General features: G+C 36.7%; 1 protein-coding gene across 1 annotated transcript in view; it reads right to left on the bottom strand.

The window, feature by feature from the left end:
- Positions 1 to 21929, bottom strand: part of angpt1 (angiopoietin 1) — a 52998-nt gene extending 31069 nt beyond the window's left edge. The window contains exons 1-2 of the mRNA XM_058753080.1: positions 21146 to 21929; positions 393 to 548 (exon numbers count right to left, since the gene is read on the bottom strand). Coding sequence (XP_058609063.1) covers positions 393 to 548; positions 21146 to 21502 — 513 coding nt within the window. The 5' untranslated portion in view covers positions 21503 to 21929. The remainder of the gene's footprint in view (positions 1 to 392; positions 549 to 21145) is intronic.
- Between the last annotated feature and the right edge of the window lie 4622 nt (positions 21930 to 26551).

Genomic DNA, 26551 nt, shown 5'->3' on the forward strand with positions numbered 1-26551 from the left:
AAAATACAGTAATCCTTCCGCAAAAACACAGACCTTAAAATCATTAAGTAAGTTAATACTAACTGAGCGGTACCTCAGGAGAAGTCATAAACAGGACTGCTATACCTTAGTACCATACGGTAGCACTTAGGAAAAGTTATTCTCAACCTCAACCTCTTATTTGACAAATCAGCAAAACACAACTGTGCTGTATCCCTCTGTGTGTCATTGAAGCACACAAGTCATAAAAAGATTCAGCAACAAAAACATTAGCGTGATACTTAAAAAGAGACTGTATGTCTAATGCAGCACTAGTGTTTCTCTTGGCTGTATTTGAGGCGTATTAGAGGGATGCATAGAAAAAAAGATTGTTTGCTTAATGGAGCGTGAAATGGATCCTGGGAGGAACATACCTGTGTCTCGACATCGGTTAGCTTGCGCGTCTGCTCAGCTGTTTGGGAGAGAAGACTGGTGCCCATCTCTAACATGGCCGCCGTATGGTTATGAACAGCACTCTGTTGTAACTGCACTATTTCTGTCTTCATATTGTCTTTGACGTAGCTCTCAATCTGTGGTGACAAGAAAAAAAAACAAAAAAACATTTTAGAAAACGTACACGGAAATTTGGACATTTAACCCATGCCTATTAATGTTTCAACAGAAATATGTTCGAAGAACGCTTTTCTAACGTTCCCAGTAAGTAAAAAAATTTAAGTTATTTCTGAACGAAGTTCTCTGAATGCTCACAATGTCCAGGTTTTTTCTTGTTGTTCAAACGTTAAGTGAACATTCCACTTCATCATTTGGCAAACATTATTGAAATATGACTTTTGAATGTTCTCTGAAACAGTAGCCTACAGTAGTAACATTTGACAAACATTAGTTCCATGAATGAAGTCCTAACATTTTTAGAACATTTTTAAAAACCATATAACTTTGAACGGAAATTCTATTAACATTATTGGAAGAACATTTGTTCATAACTTTGAGAGAACATTGCCTAATTAAAGTTCTGAGAATATTCCTTGCTAGCTGTGTTTGCATTATTTAACAAAATAAATCAATTTGGCATTTATTGTAAAGAAACTTATTACAATGCTGTTTGCACCTCGCTCTTCCGTCACTTGAAATTTTATTTTGGTGCATCAATCTATTAAATTACTTGGTATAGGAATATGATCCGCACTCACAAAATAGTCTTCTTTATAGTGTTTATTTTACATTATCACCAATAGGATAAAAACACAAATGACGATGCGTTTCTGATGATCTTAATCATTGTACATACATTTTGAAATTGAATTCGAGTAGCAGATGCTGGTGATTGTTTATTAATTAAACTATCTATTAAACTGTTTAATTGTGATAAATAAGTGATCCTATGTAATTCATGTTCTAGTTATGGGTATATTAGGTAATGTTTTGGTGGAGGTGAAGATTTTGGGTTGTATACAAATGGAAATTGTCCAGTATTTAAATGCAATATGTCAGTTTTTAGTGATTGAATATTGGCTAATGAATGATTATGTCAATATAATTAATGATTTAAAAAGTGGGTGGAGGGATTGAATTACTCAACACACTGAAGAAGGTTTTGTGCCGAAACGTTTGTGTTTTTATCCTATTGGTGATTAATGGAAAATAGATGCTATAAAAAAAGACTATGTGGAGTGCGAGTTCCTATACAAAGAAATTTAATCACAAATCAAAATTGTTCACTGAATTTAAAATTGTCAGATTTAAATGGCATTTAAAAAGCCCCAAAAAAGCCAAAACTAAAGTAAAAAAAAAAAAAGGATCAAGCACAGATGACCTCTGAAGCCTAACATAATCGACACTCCAGTGCCTGTAAAATCCATTCAGAGGTAAAACACACTTAACTTGACAACTCCAACAGTCCTAAAGACACTTTAACACCCAGAGCACATGGTGAGTTTGACAAACTTTTTAAGAGGCCAATAAAACGAAAGGAGACACCATTTCAGCACAAGGACACAGGGGTAATCAAACCCATCACAGTTATGACTTCCTTTAAAAAAAAAAAGGACACAGTAACTCTTTAAAGAAAGGATATTTCCATGTTGGCACCATTTTAAAGGAATTTTTTATCTAAGCCTCTTCATGATGACCTGGAGCGGCTCAGTTTTAAACAAACTTAGAGCAGTAACACAAACTCTCGAAGAGTCAGTCTTAAAAGGTAGGTGGAAGCAGATGTAGGTCGTTTGTTCAGAGAGGAAGAGATGTAGATATCTAGCTACAGGAGACGCTTGGGTTTATCATGAAGGCTTTTATTCTAATCTTCTAGCTGGAGAGATGACAAGACCAGAACAAGCTTTAGAAACACAAAGACTACTTCTGTTGATTAAACCTCAAGAGATGACCACTGACACTGAGGTCTTTAGAAATGATCAGAAATGACATCTGGGCTCTTTACTTACCATCAGTTTCCAAACCTCGCGCTTCAGCTGAAATCCATCACTACTGGCTAGAGTTCAATTTTAATTTTTTTTGGCGGTATCATTTGATATTTGTATAAAATTGTACATGCTCATTTTGATCTCATGTAGATCAGTGAGAATTATAATTTAATAGCATGATTAAATGCAAAAATTACTTTTTAATTGTGTTGTGTATTTTTATAAAAACATATACATTTAACAATGCCATTAAATTATTAGTATTTTTAATTTAATAATGCATTCAGTATATCAAAAGAGTAAAAAAAAAATATATATATATATATATATATAAAAATCTAAAAGTTTTTTACAAATTAAAAAATAATTCGCATTTTATCGGTCATTGCTTTACAATTATCTGCTTATTATCAGAATTTAGTTTTTTAATGTCAGTTCATCCCTATGCAGAACTGTACAGTATGTTTCAACTCTTAAACTTGTGCAAGCTGTGAGGTGCAACTGGTTCATATGTACATCAGGACACGTCACCAAGTGAAATCTATACACCCTGATGTGTGACGGAAAATATCTGGCTGCAAGACACTTCAGCAAATCGACAGTGACAACAGAGTCGCCCACTTCATTTTTTCCACGATTCCAACGGGCTGCGTTGCTCCACTTATTACATCATGAATGATCCCTAGTGAATCCATTGAATTGAACAGACCTACAGGGAGCCAAATTTTAACAGGACTCCATGACTTGTCAGACCCCTTTGTCCTGTTCAATTGCAGTTCAAGGACCTGATTGTCACCATGCTGTGGTTTTATGGGTTTCAATGGCATTTCAATGAACAATTTTAACATTTATTGCTGCTTTAGTCATTCCATCAAGTTTGCTTCGTTTCGCAGTGTTCAAAACAAGGAGTGTTGTTCAGTAACAAAGCGCCAAACTCAGCATGCACTATAAACGAATCACTTGGCAGAGCAAAGCACGGTTGTTTAGAAATGGAAGTTGTGGTTGAATAAGAGAAATCGGCTGTAATTTCAAAGTTTGGAGCACTCCAGCTTATGACTCTATCCAGAGATGAAAAAAAGTTGGGATTGAGATATGAAGTCACTGTGATATAGACGTTAGGATATGAAAAACAAGAAAGGAGAAACCAAATGAAAGGGTGTGGAAAGCCATCTCTTCACTTTCCAACATAAAAAATGACATCTGTACGCCAAACAGCTGGGAACACACAGTCAGAAACACAAAATTCAACCTGTTACTGCTTTAGCCACTAGCAACCTGTCATGTAGAATTAAGATTGCAGACTAATATTCCTTCTTGGCAGTGATTATAAAACCAATGCCGTTGTTCCGATTACTTCAGTACATAATAAGTGATTGTGAAGCAAGTTATACAGATACAAGTGTCTCTTTACAATAAACAGCCAAAGCTTGATGGAACTGATTGGAAGGAATACAAAAGACCTATAACACTGCAGGCATTAGACACGATTTTAGCTGCAATTCGATCAGTAGTTTTGCCGAGACATTTGAACTATGTCTCTAAAATGACATTAAGCTTCGCAATTTGGGTCTGTGTCTTCCATTATACTCTCTCTATGGATAAAGTGTTTGACTCTAATCCAGTTTAAGAGGCAACGGAGGTTTGAACTCTGAAACAATGTTGGCTGAAACTTTGAGTGCGAGTTAAGTCACCTTCAGAAGGGTGTGGATGCTATTCTGGTGGCCTGGAGAAACATTAGCCTAGAAATCCTTTGCTTTGACTTTCTGAGGGAATTTCGCTTGTGTCATGCTCTAAACTAGCGGGTGTCCTGCACGGAACAAAGGAAGGAGAATCAAGATTACACAAACAGAAATTCTGTGTAAAAATATCAGAGGAAGCAGTAAAGGGCTTTAGTGGGTGTATGGTTATTTCCCACTTCCATTCACAAATAAACGTGCCTACCCAAAGACAACAGATGAGGTATAGAAAGAGAAATATCAAGTTTTTCAATTGGCTTGAGTCATTTAAAAGCATACTAGCGTTGGTAATGAAAAATAAAATCAAATGTAATGATGAAAGCGAAGCTTTGTTGAGCTAAAGATAAATAATAAAAGAAAAACACTGAGACAGAATGAGACATGTCACCTGCACTTTGTCTCAAAGGCACATTCACACATGCAGGATTTTGATAGAACAGAGTGCGATCAAGTGTAGGACCCCGTCGAACCCGTTGCACCTGGGGGATTGGCTTACATCTCACAGCTGCCCACCAGCAGAGGGTCATGCCAAATGAGTCAAGGTCAGCCATATCAGCACTCAAAAATCTGACCCGAGAGCAGTCACGTCTATATCGATATCACTATGCTGTTTAAAGCCAGTAAAGTTTACCGCTTGACTTGCAGATTGATTGTGTTTATTTGCAAAGTGCACTGACGTGAGAAGGTGAACGGGGCTGCTCTACTGAGTGATGTTCAAGAGGCCCAAATTTAAGAGGTCAAAATGTCCCATTGCAGCCAAGATCCTGTTAGACTATTATTTTGTTATTCTGTATAAAGTCGTGCTTTTAAAACATTTCGCATTCTCCAAAACTGCAGCAAATATGTAAAACATTACAAACTTTATTAGTGCTATTTTCCACATTTTAAAAATAATAGTGAAACAAATAGAAGTACAGCAAGAATGAATGACCAAAAAATAAATTTTTTCATTTTCTTTTTTTTTTCATTTTTTTTTTTATAGTTAACAGTATCAATAACATGATTGCAGTAATTTATTTGTTTGTAAGTACTGTACTGATAATAATATAACTGCATTCACTGTGCATAATAATACTGGGAAATAAAAATGTGATTACCCATTGGCTCTGACATTAAGAATAAATTAGGCTTTTAATGACAGCACTGAAGCACAAATGATAATAAATTTTAGTTTGTAGTTTCAAATAAGAAAGATTCATTCAGTCAGATAAGAATAATAAAAAAAAAAAAAAAACTTTAAATGGCGCAGTTTTTTTTTCTTCCTTTTTTCTGAATTTTTATTTTTATTTTTGTTATTGAATACACTTGAATTAATAATAATAATAATAATAAAAAATCTAACAAGAAAAAACTATACAATGTTAAACTATATTTGCTTTGGATAATTGTTACTTAATCAAATTAAATACAGTATTCCTGCTTCCATGCAAAAAAAGAAAAGAAATATATACAGGTATCACAATTTAAGTCCTTCAGCAAAAAAGGAAACACTCCTTCCCAGAATCATAAAAATGCACATTACTCAAGCTGTGGAGGTGACAAAGGGGTTTTACCCATTTAGAGAGCCACAACACCTGACTTGCTTAAAGAGCCACTAAAGCACCCTTCTGTGTGCTGAAGAAAATCACCCAACAGAACGGAATATCTCCCTAACTGCTAGTTGACACAGGACAGTAGACGTATAGGGCTCTGTGAATTACAGGTCGGGTCACATGATGGACATTGAGGTCAGTGATAACGACTACGGCTGGTGCCATGACGCCAAGCTCTGACTGCTGTAGTGGCGCGATCAGCCCTGTTTCTGTCCAACATTGTTTATTGGAGTTTAAGAGAGTTCAAAGCACTGTTACGAGTCTGTTAATTCTAAAACAATCTGTTTAAATAAACAATCAACTACAATAAGCTTTTAGAAACCATACTGGACAAATAGTTCTATGTTTGATAAATTGCATACTCAAGTATCTTGCAGGGCAATTCATTTTTAGATGAATTTATCTTCGAAAAGATTTTTTTTTTTTTTTTGCAGTAAAGCATTCAATTACACACAGAGAGGACTGAGGATATGAATCAACAATATAATTGTAATTACAATATAATATATTTCTGTGATGGCAAAGCTGAATTATTGGCATCATTACTCCAGTCTTCAGTGTCACATGATCCTTCAGAAATCAGTGCTCTAGAAACATTTATTACTATTATTATCAATGCTGAAAACAGTTGTGTGTTGTTTAACATTTTTGTGGAAACCGTAATCATTTTCCCCCATGATTCTTTTTTGAATAGAAACGTAAAAAGAACAGCATTCATTTAAAATAGAAATCTTTTGTAACATTATAAATGTAAATACTGCCACTTTTGATCAACATAATGCAATCTTTCTGAATAAAAGTATTTTCTTTTTTTGTCATCAATATTTTTCTTTTTCATACATTAAAAGTATTATTTCTTAAAACAACTTTTAAATGGTAGTGTATACATTATCTGTAAATACTGTTTTGCAAGTCAATTCACAGTTCAGTATAAATGAACATTAGAACATTGTTTCAAATATAATAACAGGGGAAATGTGCACGCATAATTAAATATCCAATATCGACCGATAAAATTAAAAAAAAATACACAATACTATCCGCTGAAATGGCAGGGTAAAGTGTGATGCATCACAGCACTTGGGGTGAAGCTCAACCTGGTCAAGTGAGGTCTCACAGGGAAACCCTTGGCTGAACCTGGTTTATCTCTTCTGTCTTGTTCTGAGTGGTATAGCAAGACCCTCTGACGCTTGTGGCTAAGAGTAATTGCAGGTTGTGCAAATTATCTGTTACTACTGTATCTGTAATTAGGCTTGAATTAGCAGCACACTCAGATTGTTATATAAGACCAAGTTATTGCAAAGCTAGAATTTACTCAGTGGCCATGTATATAGACCGTTTGTGCTCTTGGACATGACTTGCATCACATCATGCAAGATTGTTTCTTCAGGTTTTATTTTGTGGCGGGTCTATATGATCTTGTGAAGCAGCGAGTTATATAATGCAGTTGAGTGTTAGACAGATGTTGTGCTGTAATAGCTAAAGCCGGGCACACAGTTAACCTTTACAACCTCAATTCCCAGGGCTAGTTTACAGACTTTCACTCAATCACAAGCACTCCTTCAAGGAACTCTCTTGCTCTCTCCCACACACACACACACACACACACACACACACACACACACACACAAACATACTCAAGCAGACCATGTGAAACATCCACAGTGAAATATATAGCCTGTTCTCTCTCGCAATGTGAAAACCACATTCTTGCTCCTTGCAATTCAATATGATTTTCTAAAGCTCAAAGAGTCAGAAGACACCTACTGTAAATATTGAGATACTGTACACTACTGTTTAAAAGTTTTTTTTTTTTTACCTTGAAAGAAATTAATTTTTATTCAACGAGGATTAAAAAAGTGATCAAAAGTGACAGTCAAAACATTTACAATGTTACTAAATATTCCATTTTCAAACTTTCTATTCATCAAATAATCCTGAAAAAAAAAAAATCCACAGAACCATTAAACTGTTTTTAATACTGATAATAAGATATGATTCCAACAAATCAATGAGCACTAAATCAACATATTAAAATGATTTCTGAAGGATCACTAATCACTCAAGACTGGAGTAACAATGCTGAAAATTCTGATGTGCCATAAATAAACATCTTAAAATATATTACATTAGCAAACTGTTATTTTAAGTAACAATAATAATATTTCTTATTGTTATAAATAAATAAATACAGCTTTTGACAGAGTAAGAGACTTCTTTCAAAAACAATTAAAAAAAATCAGAAATTAGAAATGCCAAATTACCAATGCCAAACTTTTCACATTCATTTACAATGAAAGTGAATGGGACCACAGAAATGTTTTTCAGAAATGAGTTAAATTTCAGTCTGTTTCTCACACAAAGATACTGTATCAAATGAACATTAAAAGACTTGAAATATTGTGCATGAGTGGCATGATGCACTTTTTTCGAGTCTATAACAGGTCTGTCCCAAATCACTTTCACTGTATGAAAAAGCAGCCTGAACATTCTTTAAAACTTTCTTTCAGTGTTATATGAAAAAAAAAAAAAAAAAAAGAGTTTGCAACAACAACAACCCTTTAATATGGAGCTGTGTATATGTGTAGCTTGCATAGCTAGTGACAGTTTGCATAGCTAGAGAACGATTCTAAGCTTGGTTCATCATTGGAAAATGTGACCACCATCAACCAATGAGAACAAACCAATCAATTTGCCACAGATGGCAAATGGATCTATATTCAACTGTAATCATTTCACTAAATTATATTTATCTGCATTCTTCGAAGGCTACAGTTTATATGCACAATGTAAATCTAAACCAACCATCTCCCAAACAATTTAAAGCAGTGCCCGGGTGCCATGGCACAGTCAGCCATGTTGTAATTTCAGTTTGTCAGCGGCAGTAAAACATAACATTTTGAGAACTGGCATATTCCCAGCTGGAGTTGTTTTCTGTTACAAATCCCTGAGATATTTGGGATATATTTGGGTCCCTCGTTGCAGAGCTCCAGCCAGGCTTGATATTTCAATTCCAATAAAAAAGCTCATTTTAATGCGTGATTGTGGAAACCTTTGATTGTTATGCAAGTAGGCTACTAATTTCTGTGTCAAATGTGGTTTGAAACTTTAGATAGAAATCTAAAACATAATATGGTTGTTTTAAAACAATGCAGAGGTTATATTAAAGTCTGTGGAGGGTATTGAACTGCAAAATATTTAAGTGAAATCCAAAAAGAAGTAAATGTATATGCCAATTGGATGCGCAGAAACACAATATCAAAACAAAATCAACACTGGTCAAAGCAGCCATCACAATCTAAACATATGACTTAAAAATAAAGAGAAAAAGAAAAGGAAAAAAAATGCAAATCAGTCTTTACAGAAACAAAATAAGGTTTTGGAAAATATGACTACGTGTCTCTGTGTCTTAACACACCTTTTCCTACCTTATGTGTGTGTGTGTGTGTGTGTGTGTTTACATAAATTGTTCATATATATTATTATTACATACTTTTCATAGATTAATACACAGACACAAAAAGCTAATATGTATACAGTATAAAAACTGTAAAACAAAAAAATCCACAAATGTCTCATAATATTAGCAGTGATCACAGAAGATGAGTTCATCCATTGCTAAAGCATTAAAATGGATTGATATATTCAAGATTACATTGCTTACCAAAACGCAGTGTGAACAAACAATGATGCCAAGAGGGCTGGTAACTCTATCTGCACAAAGTCATTGCCAACTGAGCTTTTGTAGGGAGGATAGATCTCCTACTAGCACACAGACTCGACTTTAAACACTGAAGCAACTCATAAATCCATAATATCTTAATCATTGATCACCTTTTGGAAAGCATGAGCCCTGTGTTCTTTCAACTCATTCATTTTCATCTGTCCAGACACCAAAGGCAATTGTAATTGATACGTTCTCTTCTATAAATACCACAAACACAGAAAAAGAGCCCATCTGATGAGAGAGCAGATCTGGTGCACCAAACCCAATAAAGCAGAGAACGCACTGGAGGTTAACGAAAGCAAAAAGGAATTAATTTTCGATATCCTGTCTTAAAAACATGAAGTTACGTGTGGGACAGAAAGAAGATGGAAAGGCTGTTTGCTTTGACTCAGTGAGAGATGAGAAGACAGCTTCCAAGAGAAATGTTTGCTTTTGTCTTTTTTGATTTTGGTAGCGTGAAGAGGACATGTGCTTGTTATTATTATCAATAAACTGTAAATGGATTTTTAGTGTCTGTCTAGACAAGCTGTAGAAGTCTTATTTCATCTTTAGAAAGTGATTACTCATACTAGAGCCCAATATACTGTAAATGCTGCACAAATACAAAAAGCTGTTTAATCAATGACAGGCACTTTTATGTCCAAGGGGTTGATTTTATCATTTTATATTTATTTTGATTATAGGTATAAAACAATTTATTCTACTTTGTAAATATATTCTTTGTTACCTTTGTCCCAGACTTTCAATTTTTGAAATTTGAATTTTTAAATGTATGAAAATATTTAATGTGTGTGTGTGGGGGGCACAAATTTGTTTAATGACATGGGTATGACAGAGGTATTACAATTTGATGGTGGTTTATGAGGACACTGCCTATGTTCCCGTAATTCAAAAGGCTTAAAAAAAAAACATACTAAATGGTATTTTTTTGAAAATCTGAAAATGCACAAAGTTTCCTGTAAGGGGTAGGATTAGGTGTAGGGCAATAGCACATACAGTTTGTACAGTATAAAAACCATTACGCCTATGGAGAGTCCCCGTAAACCACAAATGCCAACGTGAGTGTATGTGTGTAATATATATAGAAAACATTAATAAAATTCAGTTTCATTTCTAATTAAATTTAATAAATATAATTAACATTAAGAATAATTAAAAAGCAACATTCAGTTGCTGCCTTATATTTTTAGGTATAATAAAACTAGCGGTATAAGTCATATAAACTTAAATTATATTAAACCGACCTTTAAAAAAGGGCTAAATCTCATGCAACTTAAAAAAAAAAAGAAGTTAAAATGAGTTCAATTAATTTGATGAGTTAAAGTAATGGAAAAACACATTGCCATGACTTAATCCTGACCTTTTTTTATTTTTTATTGTTTGTTTTGTTAGATATTGTTTGTAGGCAATTTAAATAAACTAGTGACTGTAAGAAAAGTGTTTTGAAGGAATCACAGTCTCAAAAGTGTCCACCCTCAAAGGCCCACAAGTGTAGACCCTGATAACCCTGCAACAGCTTTCAAAAAAAAAAAAAAAAAAAAAAACTCCTTATCAATTTGCAGATACATGTACTGTAAAGGGAATGCCATATAGCATTAACTGGATTTATGTTCACTCTGCATTTCTCATGTGAAATCACGTTGACAGTGGAGAAATATTTTCCAAATGAGATTGTGTATGACTGTGTATTTGCTCAAATGCTCAAATTACAAAACCCCACTCATATCTCTTTTGCCTAAGTTGGTTTTTCAAATTACTGTGATTTCCTTGAATTACCCTGATTAATTATGTGTATCTGGACATATGGGAGAGGAAATGTCAGCATTTACCCGACCCTCGAAAAAACAAAGGAAACAACAAACAAACCGCACTGGAAACCAGTGATTTGCCCTATACCAGCCCTAGAGCAGACCTCAGATTTCCAAAAATGAGAACTGATCATGGGAACTTTTGCCATGATGGATCACAGGAGGAATGTGACTTTCAATGGCCTGGTAATCCCCTTGGAAACGCTCTACTCAGTACAGAATCACACAGGGACATTGAGGAACATTATCTTAAAAATATTTGGAGAGAGGTGTCTATTCCAGAAACTATTTTGAGGAGAACCTTCCCAAAGAATCATTTCCTTTCAAGGATATCCATGCCTATATAAAATTCAGAATGTGGTGCATTTGATAAATGCCTCATAAATAATCCGGGGAGGCTTTCAGGACAATATTGTGTCCACCGCAGATACAATGATGTGATTTAACTATATGATGGATCCTGCTCTCACCCTGCATGGCCCATTTGCACGTAGTCTGGACACTTCTCGGCCAGAGCAACAGTTTCTCACATCAAAACTTGGCCATGGGGCACTGATTGCCTTATTCCAAACAGTGGGCAAGGGTGAGACATGCATCACTGTTGCCATGGCGCGTCTGTCCTGGTACTTTAAAAAAAAAAGACGTCTCCAAAGCACACAGCAGAACTGTCCCAGTGGGGAATTGCACAGACAGCTAGTGCAGAACTCAAAACAGCAAGCTAGCGGTATTGTGTACAATGTGGATGACTGGCACTTTATCTGCCTTGTTGAGCTTGGCATGATGTATTTGACCTATAATAGATGTGTTTGCTGTGGAAATACTGTATGTATGTGCTCACTGCAACTTATCACACGGCAAACCAGAAAAATACAGCATTTTAACGCAATGTACTGGCAGCTCTATGAGGCTTTATATGGCTGCCAAGGTATTTGGGCAAATGTGAAAGAAGTCATGCTGAACTTGGTTGTCTGCTTGTAATTCCAAACATGACCAAGCTAATCACAAAAAAAACCCAAACAGACAATCGCCTGCTGTCGGAGTTAACCGATTATGGACATATCTGAGTAAATCACACAGAGACAACACGCTGGAATTTATTTTAAGCAGAAAAGATCATTCTGATGACTATAAAATAAAAAAATAAAAAAATAAAATAAAATAACAGCATTATTAGTATTGGATAACTGAATAAAGCTGAATAATGAATGAATGAATGAATGAATGAATGAATGATATTTATTTTGCTATAATTTTTACTATATATTTACAATGTATCTAAAGTATATAAATATATAATTTTCAAAAGAAAAAAAAAAAAACATGGAGAAAACATTTAAAAAAAAACACACACATTATAAATGAACATAAAATTAATGATGCATATACAATATGCCAATAAATATACTACTTTCCTCCTTTTTTCCCCCCAGGACTTTCTCTCTTTTTTGGTGTCTCAAGGCATCAGTACAGTTTGTTTCCAATGCAATGGTCTGATGATTTATTATTTTTTCTCTGTAAAAGTGCATAAAATTGTGCATGCATATACACTGCATACATAGAAAGACAGAAATCAGCCCATAGATGACAAGCTCTAACATCCCTTCTGAACTCTATATGGGCAGCCTGGCACAGATGGGGACTTGCTGCCTCACTTGTGGCATTGTGTTGTCACACTATTCAACACTGTATAATTCAGAGGCCCCTTTTGTGTCTGTGCAAGTTGTTTTGTAGCCGAGCAGAGGGGAGAAAAGAGGGGAGAAAAAAGGAATGCAAAAATAGAGTGACGGGAGGAAAGTGTGAGGGAGTAGAAGAAAGACTTTTGCATTGGTAGACAAGACCATAAATAACTTGCATAAGAGAAAACGATTAAAACCAGGTCTATCCACGCAAGCCTGCACGCCCTTAAACAGCTATTAGTGTGGCTCTGTGCACGTTGCATGTATTCCACCTCTCAGATGAGCACAGGAACAGATCTGTAAATGACACACGGGTGTCAAAACACTGACACGCAGAAGATCAGTCTTATAGACACAAGCCAGAGATCCATTCACACACGCTCTTCACTCAGTAATGCACTCTCCTCATGCATTCTCTCAGCATTTTAAGAGGAGTGCGGAACAAGATGTGGCTTCCTGCCAATGCCTGATGGTTGACATCTATGCTTTTAATATACTTTTATCTGCTCTGCACTTTTAGCTTTATATTATGAAATTTTGAATTTACAGACCTCATGAAATGGTTTGACTAGCAAGCAGCATTGAATCTGAGAGAGACGTTTGCTGCAGCAGTGTTTGGAAAACCTGTTTAGAAGCAAATCATTACCTTTGCAATTCCTTTTGATGCAGAAATCTCCACTAATATCACTTTCGCCCCAAGAGGCGATTAAAATACTCAGCGAACTGAGTCAAGACCTTACCTGTGCAGTTAATACTTTAAAGTGCCTCCCCATCACAAGGGTAATTGAATGTAAATTACATACAGTTACTATTTATTGAAGCTGCAGCCGTTTTCCACCTCTGATGGCATAATGTGGAACGATCTTTGACCCGCTACTATTAACCACAGGTTCGGGTTGCTTTCAGATTGATGAGAGTGAGGGAGGAGGTGAGGGGCTTATATCGCCGTCTTCTGCAATTATACGCAGTCCTTCTTGACAGCCACACCCCTGGTACGAGGTGGAATGTGAGAAGCCTGGACGAGGGCCCAGACAAGGCAAACATGATGCTGGCCAGGGTTCAGATGAACCCCAGAGGAGCACAGGGGCAGGGGATGTGAGGGGCTGTGGGTGTCACATCATTTGTGGCCGAAAACCGCTAAACCACAATGCAGACAAAATATCCAACCACATGCCGCTTAGGTATGAAGCACGAGATTGTTTCTTGTGCCTCCGTTAAAACGTAAGAAAACAGTTATTGAAAGTCAGGACATGACGACAAAGTCTCCTCTAATGGAAAACGGCTGCAAACATGCTGCTACTCTGCAAAGGTATAGTTCAAACAAAGATGAAGATTCTGTTATCAGCTAATCACCTTCACGTTGTTACAAACCTGTATGACTTTCTTTCTTCTATGGAACACAAAAAGAGAAATGTAAAGAATTCTGCTGGTCGCTTTTTGCACTGAATAGGGAGTGAGGCTTTCAAGTTAAAAAAAAAAAAGACACAAATGCGCCACTGAAGTATCATGAAAGTGGTACATACGATTTATGCTCTATATATCAGTTCTTCTGAAGCCATCTGATAGCTTTGTGTCAGGAATAGACTGAAACTTAAGTTGATATTAGCGCTCATTTATACGTTCATTATAGATGTGTGATTCTTGGATCCTTTGAGTCGGATCAGTTTCAGTTCACAAAATGGATAGGAACGATTCATTTAGGAATTGGACCGATTCAAAATCTTCAAGAACAGCTCACTGAATAAATGATTCAGTTACAGTGGTTAACAACTCACTGGAACAAACATGGCAGGTTTATTGGCGATTGGTATTTATTATAGTTTAAATTTCAGTCTTTTTCTCACACAGTGCTTTCATATGACATCAGAACACTTGGAATACAGCAAACAAGTCATATGAACCACTTTTTTTTTATGAAACGTGGGGACTAACTGCATGTACAAAAACTACTAGTTCAATTCTCCTTCACACGGCATAAAGGTCTTTGCACACAGAGTCTGAAATTCTCGTCCGAAATATTTGCACGCTAAACAATAAATGCGATCTCACGTTGTGTCAATCACACTTACACACTGCCTCTGAAACTTTCGTTCATCATAAAAAAATTCAGACCAGGTTCGATTTTCTGCGTTTTCACATACATGGCAAGCATTTTGATAGGAAAGTATGACGAATACGAAGAAAAGAAAAAAAAAACGGAAAATTGCATACGAAAATTTCGGACTCAGTTTGCAAGGACAGAATTTCATTTTTGGGTGAACTATCCCTTTAAATCACCCAAAGGTTTGAAGACGAGCTTTCTGCAACTATCTTGCACCATCACTTGTAAGCTGTGACAGTTACAGACCAGTTGAAAACATAGGTTAAGCTTACAGACCAATTTATCTTTTTAATGGATCATAATGTAAGATTGACGTCAGTTAACTTAATATGCGATTTCACCCCATTGTGCAGATCATAAAAAAAAGAAAAGAAAACTGATAAAACAAACTACTCCCTGAGTTCTGGCAGGGATGTGTCTAGTAAGAAGCAAGATCTGTGGCTCGGATACAGCACAAGTGTTACAAAAACCTTAATGTGAGAGTGATAAGAGAAAATATAATTCATCCAAATACTCTGTCCCACACAATTACACACACACATTTGTGATTTCCTGTTCTTTCTTGACTCAGTCTTCTTTCCTTTTCCCATAGGGAGGGTTACATTATTGCTCATTACTTATCTGCCTCTCTTTGTTCAACAATTTTGCAGTTTGGCCCAAGAGTCATCCATAGCACTCTTTCATCCACTGATCTGATGTTTTGAATTGATTTCATGGAAAAGTTGATGTATTTAAACACTAGATTGCCTGAAATATTGGTCTTGAGACCTCAGGCTAACTGGGACCAATGAAGACAGTCATTCCTAAAGCAACAGCTGCAATGGGACCCCACTCAGAAGTAGCACATAATGGGTCATCCAGGAAATCCCATCCTACCGAGACCTTCTTCTCTCCTTTTTTTTTTTTTTAGCGTCTCTTAGGTTTTTAACATCACACAGTTCTAGTTGTAATGAACGAGAGAACAGAAGTGGAAATATATCTAATATATCTAATTTGTATAAGTGTACACTTAGTCAAGCTAAGAAATTCTCATCTGCTTTGAGGATCATAGAAATATTATTTACACTTTCTCAGAGCATTCTTAATCATTCAAACTGTTAAATTACGTTTCTAAACTAGTTGAGGGTCCAAACCAAAAATCCTGAATGCACAAGGAATATGTAAAAACATCTGACAATCTCTAAAATCAATGGCACACTTGCACTGTTTCAAAATGTTATTAATTACACTAGATGTCCAAAAAAAAAACAAAAAAAACAACCTATGTTAAATCACACAAAAGTTAAAAAAGAAGCTCGCACATACAGTGGAAAAGAAAAGGCTCAGGTTTGAAAAATGTCCATGTCTATTTCTTGTCCTAAACAATTTTAACAAAAATTACCATATTTTAATAAAAAGTTAAAGGGATATTTTTAATGCCAACAGTAACACCATTTTCCAAAGAAAATACTCCAGGGCAACACTAATGCCAAAAGATATAACAAAACATTCTCATTTTTATTCAGGACACATTAACTTTTAACCTGAGGCCATTTTTGGAAAACCAAAAGCCCAAAACTCCTAACATAAATAAAATGACAATTAAATTCACATTAATTCTAAAGCGAGTGTGCACCAGAGGGCAATTTATTAAAGTCACAGATGGAAATTTGACCTCATAAATACATTAAGCGGCCTACAATGAGGCGGCAGAGAGTTAGGTCCATTTACAAAATTAGGAAGACATCAAGTGGCCAATTCATTTGGGTTTAGGGTATACATTTCAGGGGGTTTTCTCTGCCCTTTATCAAACAGACATGGCTGAGTTAGCCTAATGACCCCAATGAAATCTGTTGGGGCAAAGTACTTCGAAAAAGCAGCATAAAATATTTAAAAATCATTTAAAAAATTGCTTGGGAAAAAAAAAAAAAAAATCACATGTTCAGTGCAGGCTAGTTTTCAAGTTTTTATTTTTTTAAAGAAATGGTGACATGTATTGCTTTAGAATTTATTCACCACCGTTTTGCTTTCACCTCTCACAACATCTTTCTGTGGTGCTCAGATAAACGTGGCACTGTTCTGGTGCGTGTAAAAGCTATGAAACAGGAAGGAAGAGCTTTTTAGTCGGTTAAGTGAACGTTTACTCCGCTTCACCCAGCTTGTTGCTTTTGGCTGCTTCTATCAGCAAAATAAACTCTGATACAAAGGAAGTCACCCCTAAAATAGCTCAGTCCTGCTTTGGCTTTTTAGACATGCTGTGTGGCCGAGTGAGGGCCCAAAGTCTTCATGAATACCCTCGGTGAAGTAAACCCTCTTGAGTGCCGGGATTAACCTTTCCGTTTCACTCTAGTCACCAATATCCAAACTGAAGGTCGAGCAGAACAATGGGAATTTCACAGGGCCAGGGTTCGAATGTGTGCTTTTAAATCTAAAGTGCTACTTGGCAAGATGCACTATCCTCAGAAACATGAGCTTGGAAAAAAAAGTTCTCTTTGAACACCGAGTGTGAAGATCTATCACTTCCAGTCCCCTGACGGCTTCCACATGTGACACGGCACAAGCTTGAGCTTTGCTCAAAATGGACCTCAGGCCCTACTCACAGACTGAATTCCATCGGCTTTAGAGACAATCAGACTTAAGACGTTTATGGTCTCTGATAGAACATTTATGTAACATTTATGCTTAAGGGAATAGTTCACCCAAAATGACAATTTTGTTGTTGTTTTAAAATTATATCCTCAAAGTAAATATATATATCATTATAATATAAAATTCTTAATTTATTCCTGTGATGGCAAAGCTGAATTTTTAGCAGCCGTTACTTCAGACTTCAGTGTCACATGATCCTTCAGAAATCATTGTAATATGCTGATTTAATGCTTAAGAAACATTTCTTATTATTAAATTTAGGTTTTGATTAACAGAAAATGTTCAAAAGAACAGCATTTATTTGAAGTAAGAAACTTTTGTAACATTATAATTGTCTTACTGTTCATAAATCTAATGAATCTTTGCTGAATAAAAGTATTCATTTCTTTAAAAAAAATGGATCCATTTCACTTTGATTATATGAAAACAAACAATCAGGACATTGTGTTCCACAGAAAAAAATTAAGTCATGGGATTGGAACGACATGAGGTTGAGTAAATGATGAACTATCAACTTAAAATTGTGATTAGATATCCAAGGAACTGGATAATACCTTTCTTTGCCCTACTCTCATGTTTAAAAGCATCCCTTCATTAAACAGCTGATAGTTTAAGCATTTGAGATTAGCAGAGGATAGCTAGCTACATCCTCAAGTGGTTTGTTTCCTGTAACAAATGATAAAAGATCACAGTCGATCCACAAAAGTCTCCCTCTTTGGACCATTGCTGCTTCTGGGATAATCCTTGGACAAACAGAAGCCACCTTTGACTGGACAAGAATGTTATCGGGATACTGGCACAGCAGAATTCCACAGTGAACGTATATCGACCCCACACAGACCCCGCCGCACCTCCAACAACAGCCCAGTCACTATCTGCAGTCTTTCATCAGGCTACGGCTTGAGTGGTATTAAGAATTACTCCACAGTCACAGCTCACTTGATTAAGACAGATAGACCAGTGCAGGACACTTCATCTTCTGTCCGATGAAATATGTTAACTGCATCCTCATGTGCCTTAAGCACAATTAGCCTGAATTAGGCTCATTCCACTAAAACAAGCTTTCTTGTGCTATCTGTCCTGTTACATTTCAAATACAAAAAAAATATGACTTTGTTCCTTAAGTAGAGCTACTGAACAAGACAACCATTCTATGTTAAGATCTATTAACATCGTCTAATCAAAGTAAGGTACAGTATGTTTTCTCCTGCTTATAGCCTCAGTGAGGAGGAAAAGTGACATTACTGATGTTAGCAGATGTGCTTATACTCCTTTCACTATATTTTATGATAAGCCACTTACTCACTGGTGTAGAATTCAGACTGCATGAACTGCCAAATTGGTTTTTTATGAACTCTTGACATACTGAAACGTAGTATGTCTTTTGATAGCGAGCATGCCCTGGTAAAAGGCTTTTATTTTTCTTTCTTTCATTCTTTTGTTTTTAACCATCGCACCATAATATTATTTCAGCCGACTATGTCTAAAATGGAGCCAAGCGAGATTTTGTTTTCCCTTTAAAAAAAGATTTTACAAGTGTCTGCAAATACTAATCTGTAGCTGTTTTATATCCATCAGTACAATTAAGTTGGACAGCGTTGCAAAATGAAGACGAGAATGGAAATGCTGAGAAAAGCAAGTGGGATTTGACTGTTTGGAAGGAACCCTTTAGATCAATTAGAATGGTGTTCATGTTGCAGCCATGACTTTTACTTAAAAGCATCATGTTAGATTGTTTTTAAAAATTAGACAAGGGCCACCCATTCCATCATTACGTAACAATGAGTCTATTCAACAAATATGAACCGAGCATGAAACAGGTTACACTATAGAACCAACCGGTTTACATTCAGTGTACACTATCCTTGAGAAAATAAAAAGAAAGAAAGAGAAAATTGAGTTTGAGAAATCTAAATAACATTGTTAAGCACAATTAATTCCAAACGCAATGCTAATTCCAAATGCAATCCATCATATGTGTTAAAAGTTCAGGTTATGTTTTATGAAAATAAACAGATAGATTCAAATAATTAATCTCAGACTACTCACCAAGATCACAATACTGAGAAATAAGAGTGTGTTATAGATAAATATGGTTTGTTTGTCTAATGAAAGTGTCAAAGTCAATGTTAGATGAGTTATCCACGCCAAGAACCCTTTGGTTGTTTCTGTAGGTGCTTCTGTTTGAGAAGCAATTATCATTAACTACTTGGTGACTGACCAGTATGGTACAACCATTATAACTGAACTACAATAATTGTAGTGAGATAAAAATTTAATTATGTAGTAATTTAAATGTTCAAGCACTTTTCTGTTATATAGGAGCGAATAAAATTGCTACACAAATGCATGCACCTATCTAAACAAATGACACCATATTTTTAAATAAATATCTATATATGTAGTGAAGTTCAAATGTCTGAGACCACTAATGGAAAATGCTTCCATTTCTTTTTTAATCATTTAAAATATATTACATACAATAAAATAATTATTTTAAACAAATGCCAACTTTTTAGGTTTAGTAAATATGTTTTAATCAAATTAATTTTTATAATTTTTTTTTTTGTGTTGCATAAATTTAATTCCCATCAACTTTGCTGCTTAAAGTTTATGGAAAACAACAAACTCTCAATCATCTAGGGCGGATTGTATAGGGAGGGGAAACAAGCTGATGCTTTTAGAAACCATTAGAAAGCCGTGCTGATATCTGCCAGGACAGTTAAAGCTTATCCCATAATAGAAGAATAGATCCTCCTCGCTCTTCCTTCAAGCACTCCCGGGGGTCTGCCTGACTTCCTGTCATTAAAGAGACAGCGCGCCCGACTACCATCTGGGTGACTGACAACCCGCCATCAGCACAACGTGTGGAGTCCACCTGAACATCTGCAAAATCAGCCAGACGCTGCTCGAGCGAGACTCCCCTGCCAGGCGGTTACGTCGTGCGGTGCGAGCAGACAGCAGCTGAACAGAGCGATATGTGTTCATGTAAATCACGTTTCTGACAGCTAAAGTGGCCAACGTAATGCTTCTAATAAGACAGGTCTGTTATTGTAAAGCTCGTACTCTGCCTTGTTGCAAAACTCATAGTGCAGTGACCATAAAACACGTCCTCACAATCTGGCATCTGAACATCAGCCAAGAACGCAGTTAAGAAAAAACATCTGAGATGTTTCACTGTTGTCTAAACAGTTTTAGATGACAGCCGAACAGTTGAAGTGCTCAGCGTCAAGAACAGTGCTGATCTCTGTCGGCTTTAGACTCGTAAACCGTTCTGACGTGCATATCCTTAGTTTTCACACACCAAACTTTGCATTTCAGACTTTAAAAACACTGTTATTTTTCCTCTTCGCCACTCTACTGAAGAACAGCTGTTCATTCGCTCCTCTCAGCTTACGCAAACTACAGCTACTACATAATTGTGTATACAGAAATTGCGATAATTGCACGATCATCCTTTGCGCAACTTAATAGAACTCACCTTTTGTAACCACTGCGTATAGTTCTCCATGACGTGCTCCAGCTGCTGGATCTTCTGGTTGGAGAAGTCTGCTTCAGGTTGAGGTGAGTCCCGCTGAAGAGCGTTGGCATTGTACGGCGGGCCTGCTTTAAAGTCTCGACAAGCGCCTCCATCACCCTCCGGAAGGATAAAAGTGTAGCTACACTGTCCGTGTTGGATTCGGTGATATTTCCGACCGCTGCTGCTGTTGGCTTTCGCTGTGGAGCTTCTGAGTCCTTCTTCTGCTCCTCTTCTTTGCTCAGCCCCTCCGCAGTCTGCTGCTACCACCAGCAGCGCTGCCAGGGACAAGTAGCGGCACACAAACCAACCCCACCACATGGCAGGAGCTGGAGGGGAGGGTGAGGTTGCAAATATCAAAGTTCGTTTGAGGGTGCCTTCGGTTCCTTCAGTCCAAAGTCAGGTGGAATCAGTACGAGCAGAGATGTACGGATGGCCTGGGGCACGTGTTGATCACGTCCGGACTGGACCATTGCCTGAGGTCATTATTGATCCGGTCACCGGCTCACAAGACACTTCCTGACTTTACATCAAGTTGGTCTTCTGGGGAAAAACTGAAGCCTCGAGAAACTGTTGCTAGAAGTGCATGTGAAATGCAGCTGTGCAGTTATGAAGAAAGCAAGACAGCGTCCATGAAGATGTAGTCTGGAGTGTTGTCAGACCTCCCCTGGCGCTCTCTCTCTCTTTCTCTCTATGTTTCCTCTGTGTGTGACCGTGCGACTGAATGACTTTGCTCTGGGCTTCTAGCATGCTCTGAGCCTGCCCCTCACAGTGACTGGAGAGGAATGCGTGTGTGTACGTGTGTGTGTGTGTGTGCGTGTGTGTGTGAGAGAGAGAGAGAGTGAAAAGGAAAGTGAGGCGTAGCGGGACCCCAGCAAAGAGGATGTTCTCAGTGCTTGAGGATCATTTTACAAGCTTTCTGACCCCATGTTTGTGTAGTAGCCCTGCCTCCAGTACACTGAACCTTCAGTAACATAGACACATACATTTAATCAACACATGGACACATCCACCTGATGAACATTGACTATATACTGTACATTTGTTTGCATAAAAGAAAGCAGAGTTCATAATTTGCTTATTCTCATGTCTTTCCACACTTATCCTTCTTCATGCTGTGGAACACAAGAACACAAGAGATCTGTCTCTTTAAAACTTAAGAAAAGTTTAAAAGTCTAGTCACCAAAGAAGAATATTAGTAACAGCTTTTTCAGCCTTCCCCAAAATGTGTGAAACAACACATGGAATGTGGCATTGTGAAACTCTGCTCCCATCAAAAACACAAGCCTGCAATTCACAGCATCTCCCTCTTGTTTTCATAAAAACAAAAACTGAAATCTAGCACTGGCCTGATGGAGGAGCTGCATCATCAGAGGAGACAGCACTAGGTTGGAACAGGCATCCTATTTACACTGATCTTGGACCAGCTTTCTCATCCCAGAACCCAACTAACTATTGTGAGACAAAAACAAAGAGCTGGTCTCAAACCGAAACCCAACAGTTAGCAGAAAACTGTGTCTGGAGACAGGAGGTCAAAGGTCAAGTTCCAATTAAAGCCCCCAAGCTTTTTTCTCACCCCCTACTATGGCAACCTAGCTGGCAGATAAAGACTGAACGGTTCTTAGTACACTGACTATGAGACAATGAGTCAGTGCAGTAATCCTCATAACAGCCCTCCTCCTCGCGGTTTCTAAATTGGTTGTAGGCGCCCCAAGATAAAGAGCCCAGAATAACCCTGAGCAGTCTTAACTTTTAAAGCATGAGTAAACATTTCTCTGAAATCTGACGCCACACCTCCATATCTAAAATATAGGCGTCTGTCTCAACACCATATAAGTAGCAAAATATGTGAATTTTGGATTAGAATGATAACTTATAAAAAAATTATCAAACATAGTAAATTTAGAACCATTTTTCTCTGGTAGGCCGTGGCCCAAAGAAATGCAAAATGTCTGTCACAGAGAGCAGGGGAAAACAATGCGAAATGAAACAATTAAGATGGGAGGGAGGGATGGATGGATGGATGTATCAATCAAAAAAAGGAAGGAGAAAACATTTCCTTTAGTTATTGACTTCAGAAGCCATATGTCTAAAACAAATGCAAGTATTTTGGTATAAATTCATCTTTATTTGGTAGAAGCAACATAAAATTTGAAAAATGCTTACATGGTAATGTAATATATATTAAAATATCTGCATATAGTTGGGTCTTTGGCATTGATGTCAATATTAGTATACTCAAATGTTAGATTGTGTAAGGACATTTTTGTCACCACTTGATGTCCAACTTAAAATCTGAGTCCTGAAGCAAAGCCAGTTGAAAACCACTAATTTAGAAGACAAGCAACACAAGGTTTAGTTTCCCACTGAATCAGAGCCACTGCAATATGTTTACAGTGTAGTAGGTCAGAACTTCAAAGACTAACATGATGAACACTAAGTGATTTGGTGTTCACTCAAGTTTTCAGGGAAATGCACAAACCGTGGATATTTACACATCATAATTGATTTGTGTAATCTACACACCAAAGTCTTCGCTGGAATGTAAACATAGGACATGCTGCGAGAAAACAAACATCTTATTCATGCTGCCGGTTTGAACTGCTTAGACTCCCTACTTATTCATCACAGACCACAGAGTACCATCATACTTATGACAAAAGTACTGTTTATATAATATTGTTCTTTCAGTTTTTTTTGCTAAAGATGTTTTAAATGGTCATCTATGTGCAAGAAAACAAATGAGTACTCAATGCAATAAAAGTGCAACTGTAGCAGTTTTACAAAATAATCTGTAGCTTGCAGATGACTCCAGCACAAAGGCATAAAGAAGCCGGTACAAAAAAACGCCAAAGATAACAATGGCAATTTGAACGTGATGAGCTCTTCATTGTCTCAGTTATTCTCCTGCGGCTAGAGTCTGGCAAAACATTTACTCACAGGGGGCTTTTCTGTCGATGACGGAGCTGAACCACTGCCAGCAGACTTATTCATCCATTTCAATGGATAATTACCAAGCACTAATATGTCACACAGCCGCATTCTTCCGCCTTCAATGGACCAGTTCATCCCATCCATAACCGAGGCCTCTCAGTTCATCGGTTCCCCAAGGGGGAAAACAGCCTCATTCAAATTTGTCACACTAAAGGCTCTCGACATCTCATTTGATAGCATATCAAGCCCGGCCAGCTCAACACATCCAATTGAAAGTGGCATTTCAATGGCTGGTGCAAATTTTAAATGTTTTGTGGTGACTATGCATCCATCTTCCTTCAGAAATCCAATGAAGTTCAAAGAAACACAAGTGGCTTTAAGTGGATGCACAGGGAAAAAGAATCGGATTGCTAAAAGGATAAAAGAAAAGACAGAAATAAAAGAGGAGGAGGAAAAAAGAGAGTGTATAGCACTCATGACATGTCCATGAGTCCGAAAAAGAAAGAAAAGTGAAGAGAAAGGCATGTTTAGTCTGCATTCTTGCACCTTAGTCTAATTCTTTAGGACAGATGGTTTGATTGATTCTTTAAACAGCCTGGCGTGGCACATGCCGACCGGGATGATGTCACGAATTGTAAACTGTTGGAAGAATGACAACCAGCAGCTATTAGTCTCAAAGTCCTGCTGTGGACAGCTCATCTCAGACCAGTTCTCTTGGGCAAAACCAACAGAGTATACTGAGGTCTAGGTATGTCAAAGCAACCCTCTATCTTCCTTACTGATGCTAAAGTTCATGTCAAGTTTATGGAATGTGCACTCTTGTACCTGTCCATCAAAAGCTATACAGCACATCTATGTTTATAGTCTTGATTACAGTGCCCAGATGTGCTGAGGTCACACAGAGATAGATGCAAGCATTATTATCATAAGTTCTATAATTTAACATGATAGTATTTTAATAATGGATTTGTCAGATTTTTTTTCTTTGGCCAGTTGTAATTTTATTTTCAGGAGTATTTTCCATCTCACAGTATATAGGTTTTAGCTGCCCTTATTCTTCAACAACAGCCTCTTTGCAAAGTTTCCATCCCATCGTTATATTTATAAAACAATTGAAGATGAAATGTGTCATATAAACAGCTAAAGTCAGACTGGAATGATCAGGGACTTTATTTACAATAAAGTTTCTGATCCATTAATGTGCATATGTCTGCCATCAGAAGGTTGCAGAAATTTCCATCTTTCATTTTTTTTTTTCATGATGTGACACCTTTAACAGATTCAATTCCCATTAAAAACATAATTTGCTTGGCTCTCTCATAGTTGCAAATTCATAAAACTCATAATAACTACAGCACAAACACGTTGTTTTGGAAATTGGATTGTAAAAATATTTTCCTATTTATTCAGACAATTAGTCATAATTATTTAATATTGCTTCCATTTATATATAAAAATAATGCAAGTTCTACTCATTTTTCACAAATGAAAAGACATTTAAAATAGCTATCTATAGTAATATTCATCTCAAAAGTACCTTTTTTGACATATTTGATGGAAGAAGTTTTACAGAGTTCACTGAAAAAAAAAAAAATCAATCATTAAGAAAAAGTCATTCACGTTTTGAATGATATGAGGTTGATTAAATAATTTTTAGTTATTTGGTGAACTGTCCAGTCAATATACGGTAATCAGTAAAGTAATACAAAGATGTCAGCATCCAGTCCATGTACTTCTGGAACTGCATGTGCCATCCACTGCCGTTGACATCAATGGGAATGACAACAGGTAGTTTACTGACAATGAACAAATGAGAGCTAAGACTAGGATTCCCATCTTTACTGCAGAAATACAGTACTTGACAATTCACACTTAACATTTCCTCAAAACATGAGATCTGTCTTGTTGTGTGCAGGCTTCATCCCAGGTGCTCGCTGATGTATGATGTCTGACATAATTGCACATTCAAAGCCAGAATGTTTAAGTTCTCAGCTATGTTAGTGCTCGTAATCTCTGTGATCAAGGCTGTTCTAAAACAAGTGCTTGCTGCTGCTGGTCTCTTATCTTTCCTGGCCACGGGAGTAGCTGCTCCTCATAAGAGTGTTTACAAAGAATCTGGAACCATACCTCATCTGACTCCCTCCCTTAGGTCAACATGCATTTGCCGATCTTCAACAGAACCTGCTCGGACTGGGAAAGAAAGAAGAGCAAAACTAAAGAGAGAAAATAAGAAAAACTTCTAGTGATGAATTTTCCAGAGGTAAAGTTATTATTAGAGAACTGAAGGCGATGCTTTCATTCTTACAACCCGAATTCCGGAAATGTTGGGAGGTTTTTTTAAATTTGAATAAAATGAAAACTAAAAGATTTTCAAATCACATGAGCCAGTATTTGATTCACAATAGAACATGGAGAACATAACAAATGTTTAAACTG

Source organism: Onychostoma macrolepis, chromosome 19 (assembly GCF_012432095.1).
Source record: "Onychostoma macrolepis isolate SWU-2019 chromosome 19, ASM1243209v1, whole genome shotgun sequence".
In the NCBI taxonomy this organism is placed as follows: domain Eukaryota; kingdom Metazoa; phylum Chordata; class Actinopteri; order Cypriniformes; family Cyprinidae; genus Onychostoma; species Onychostoma macrolepis.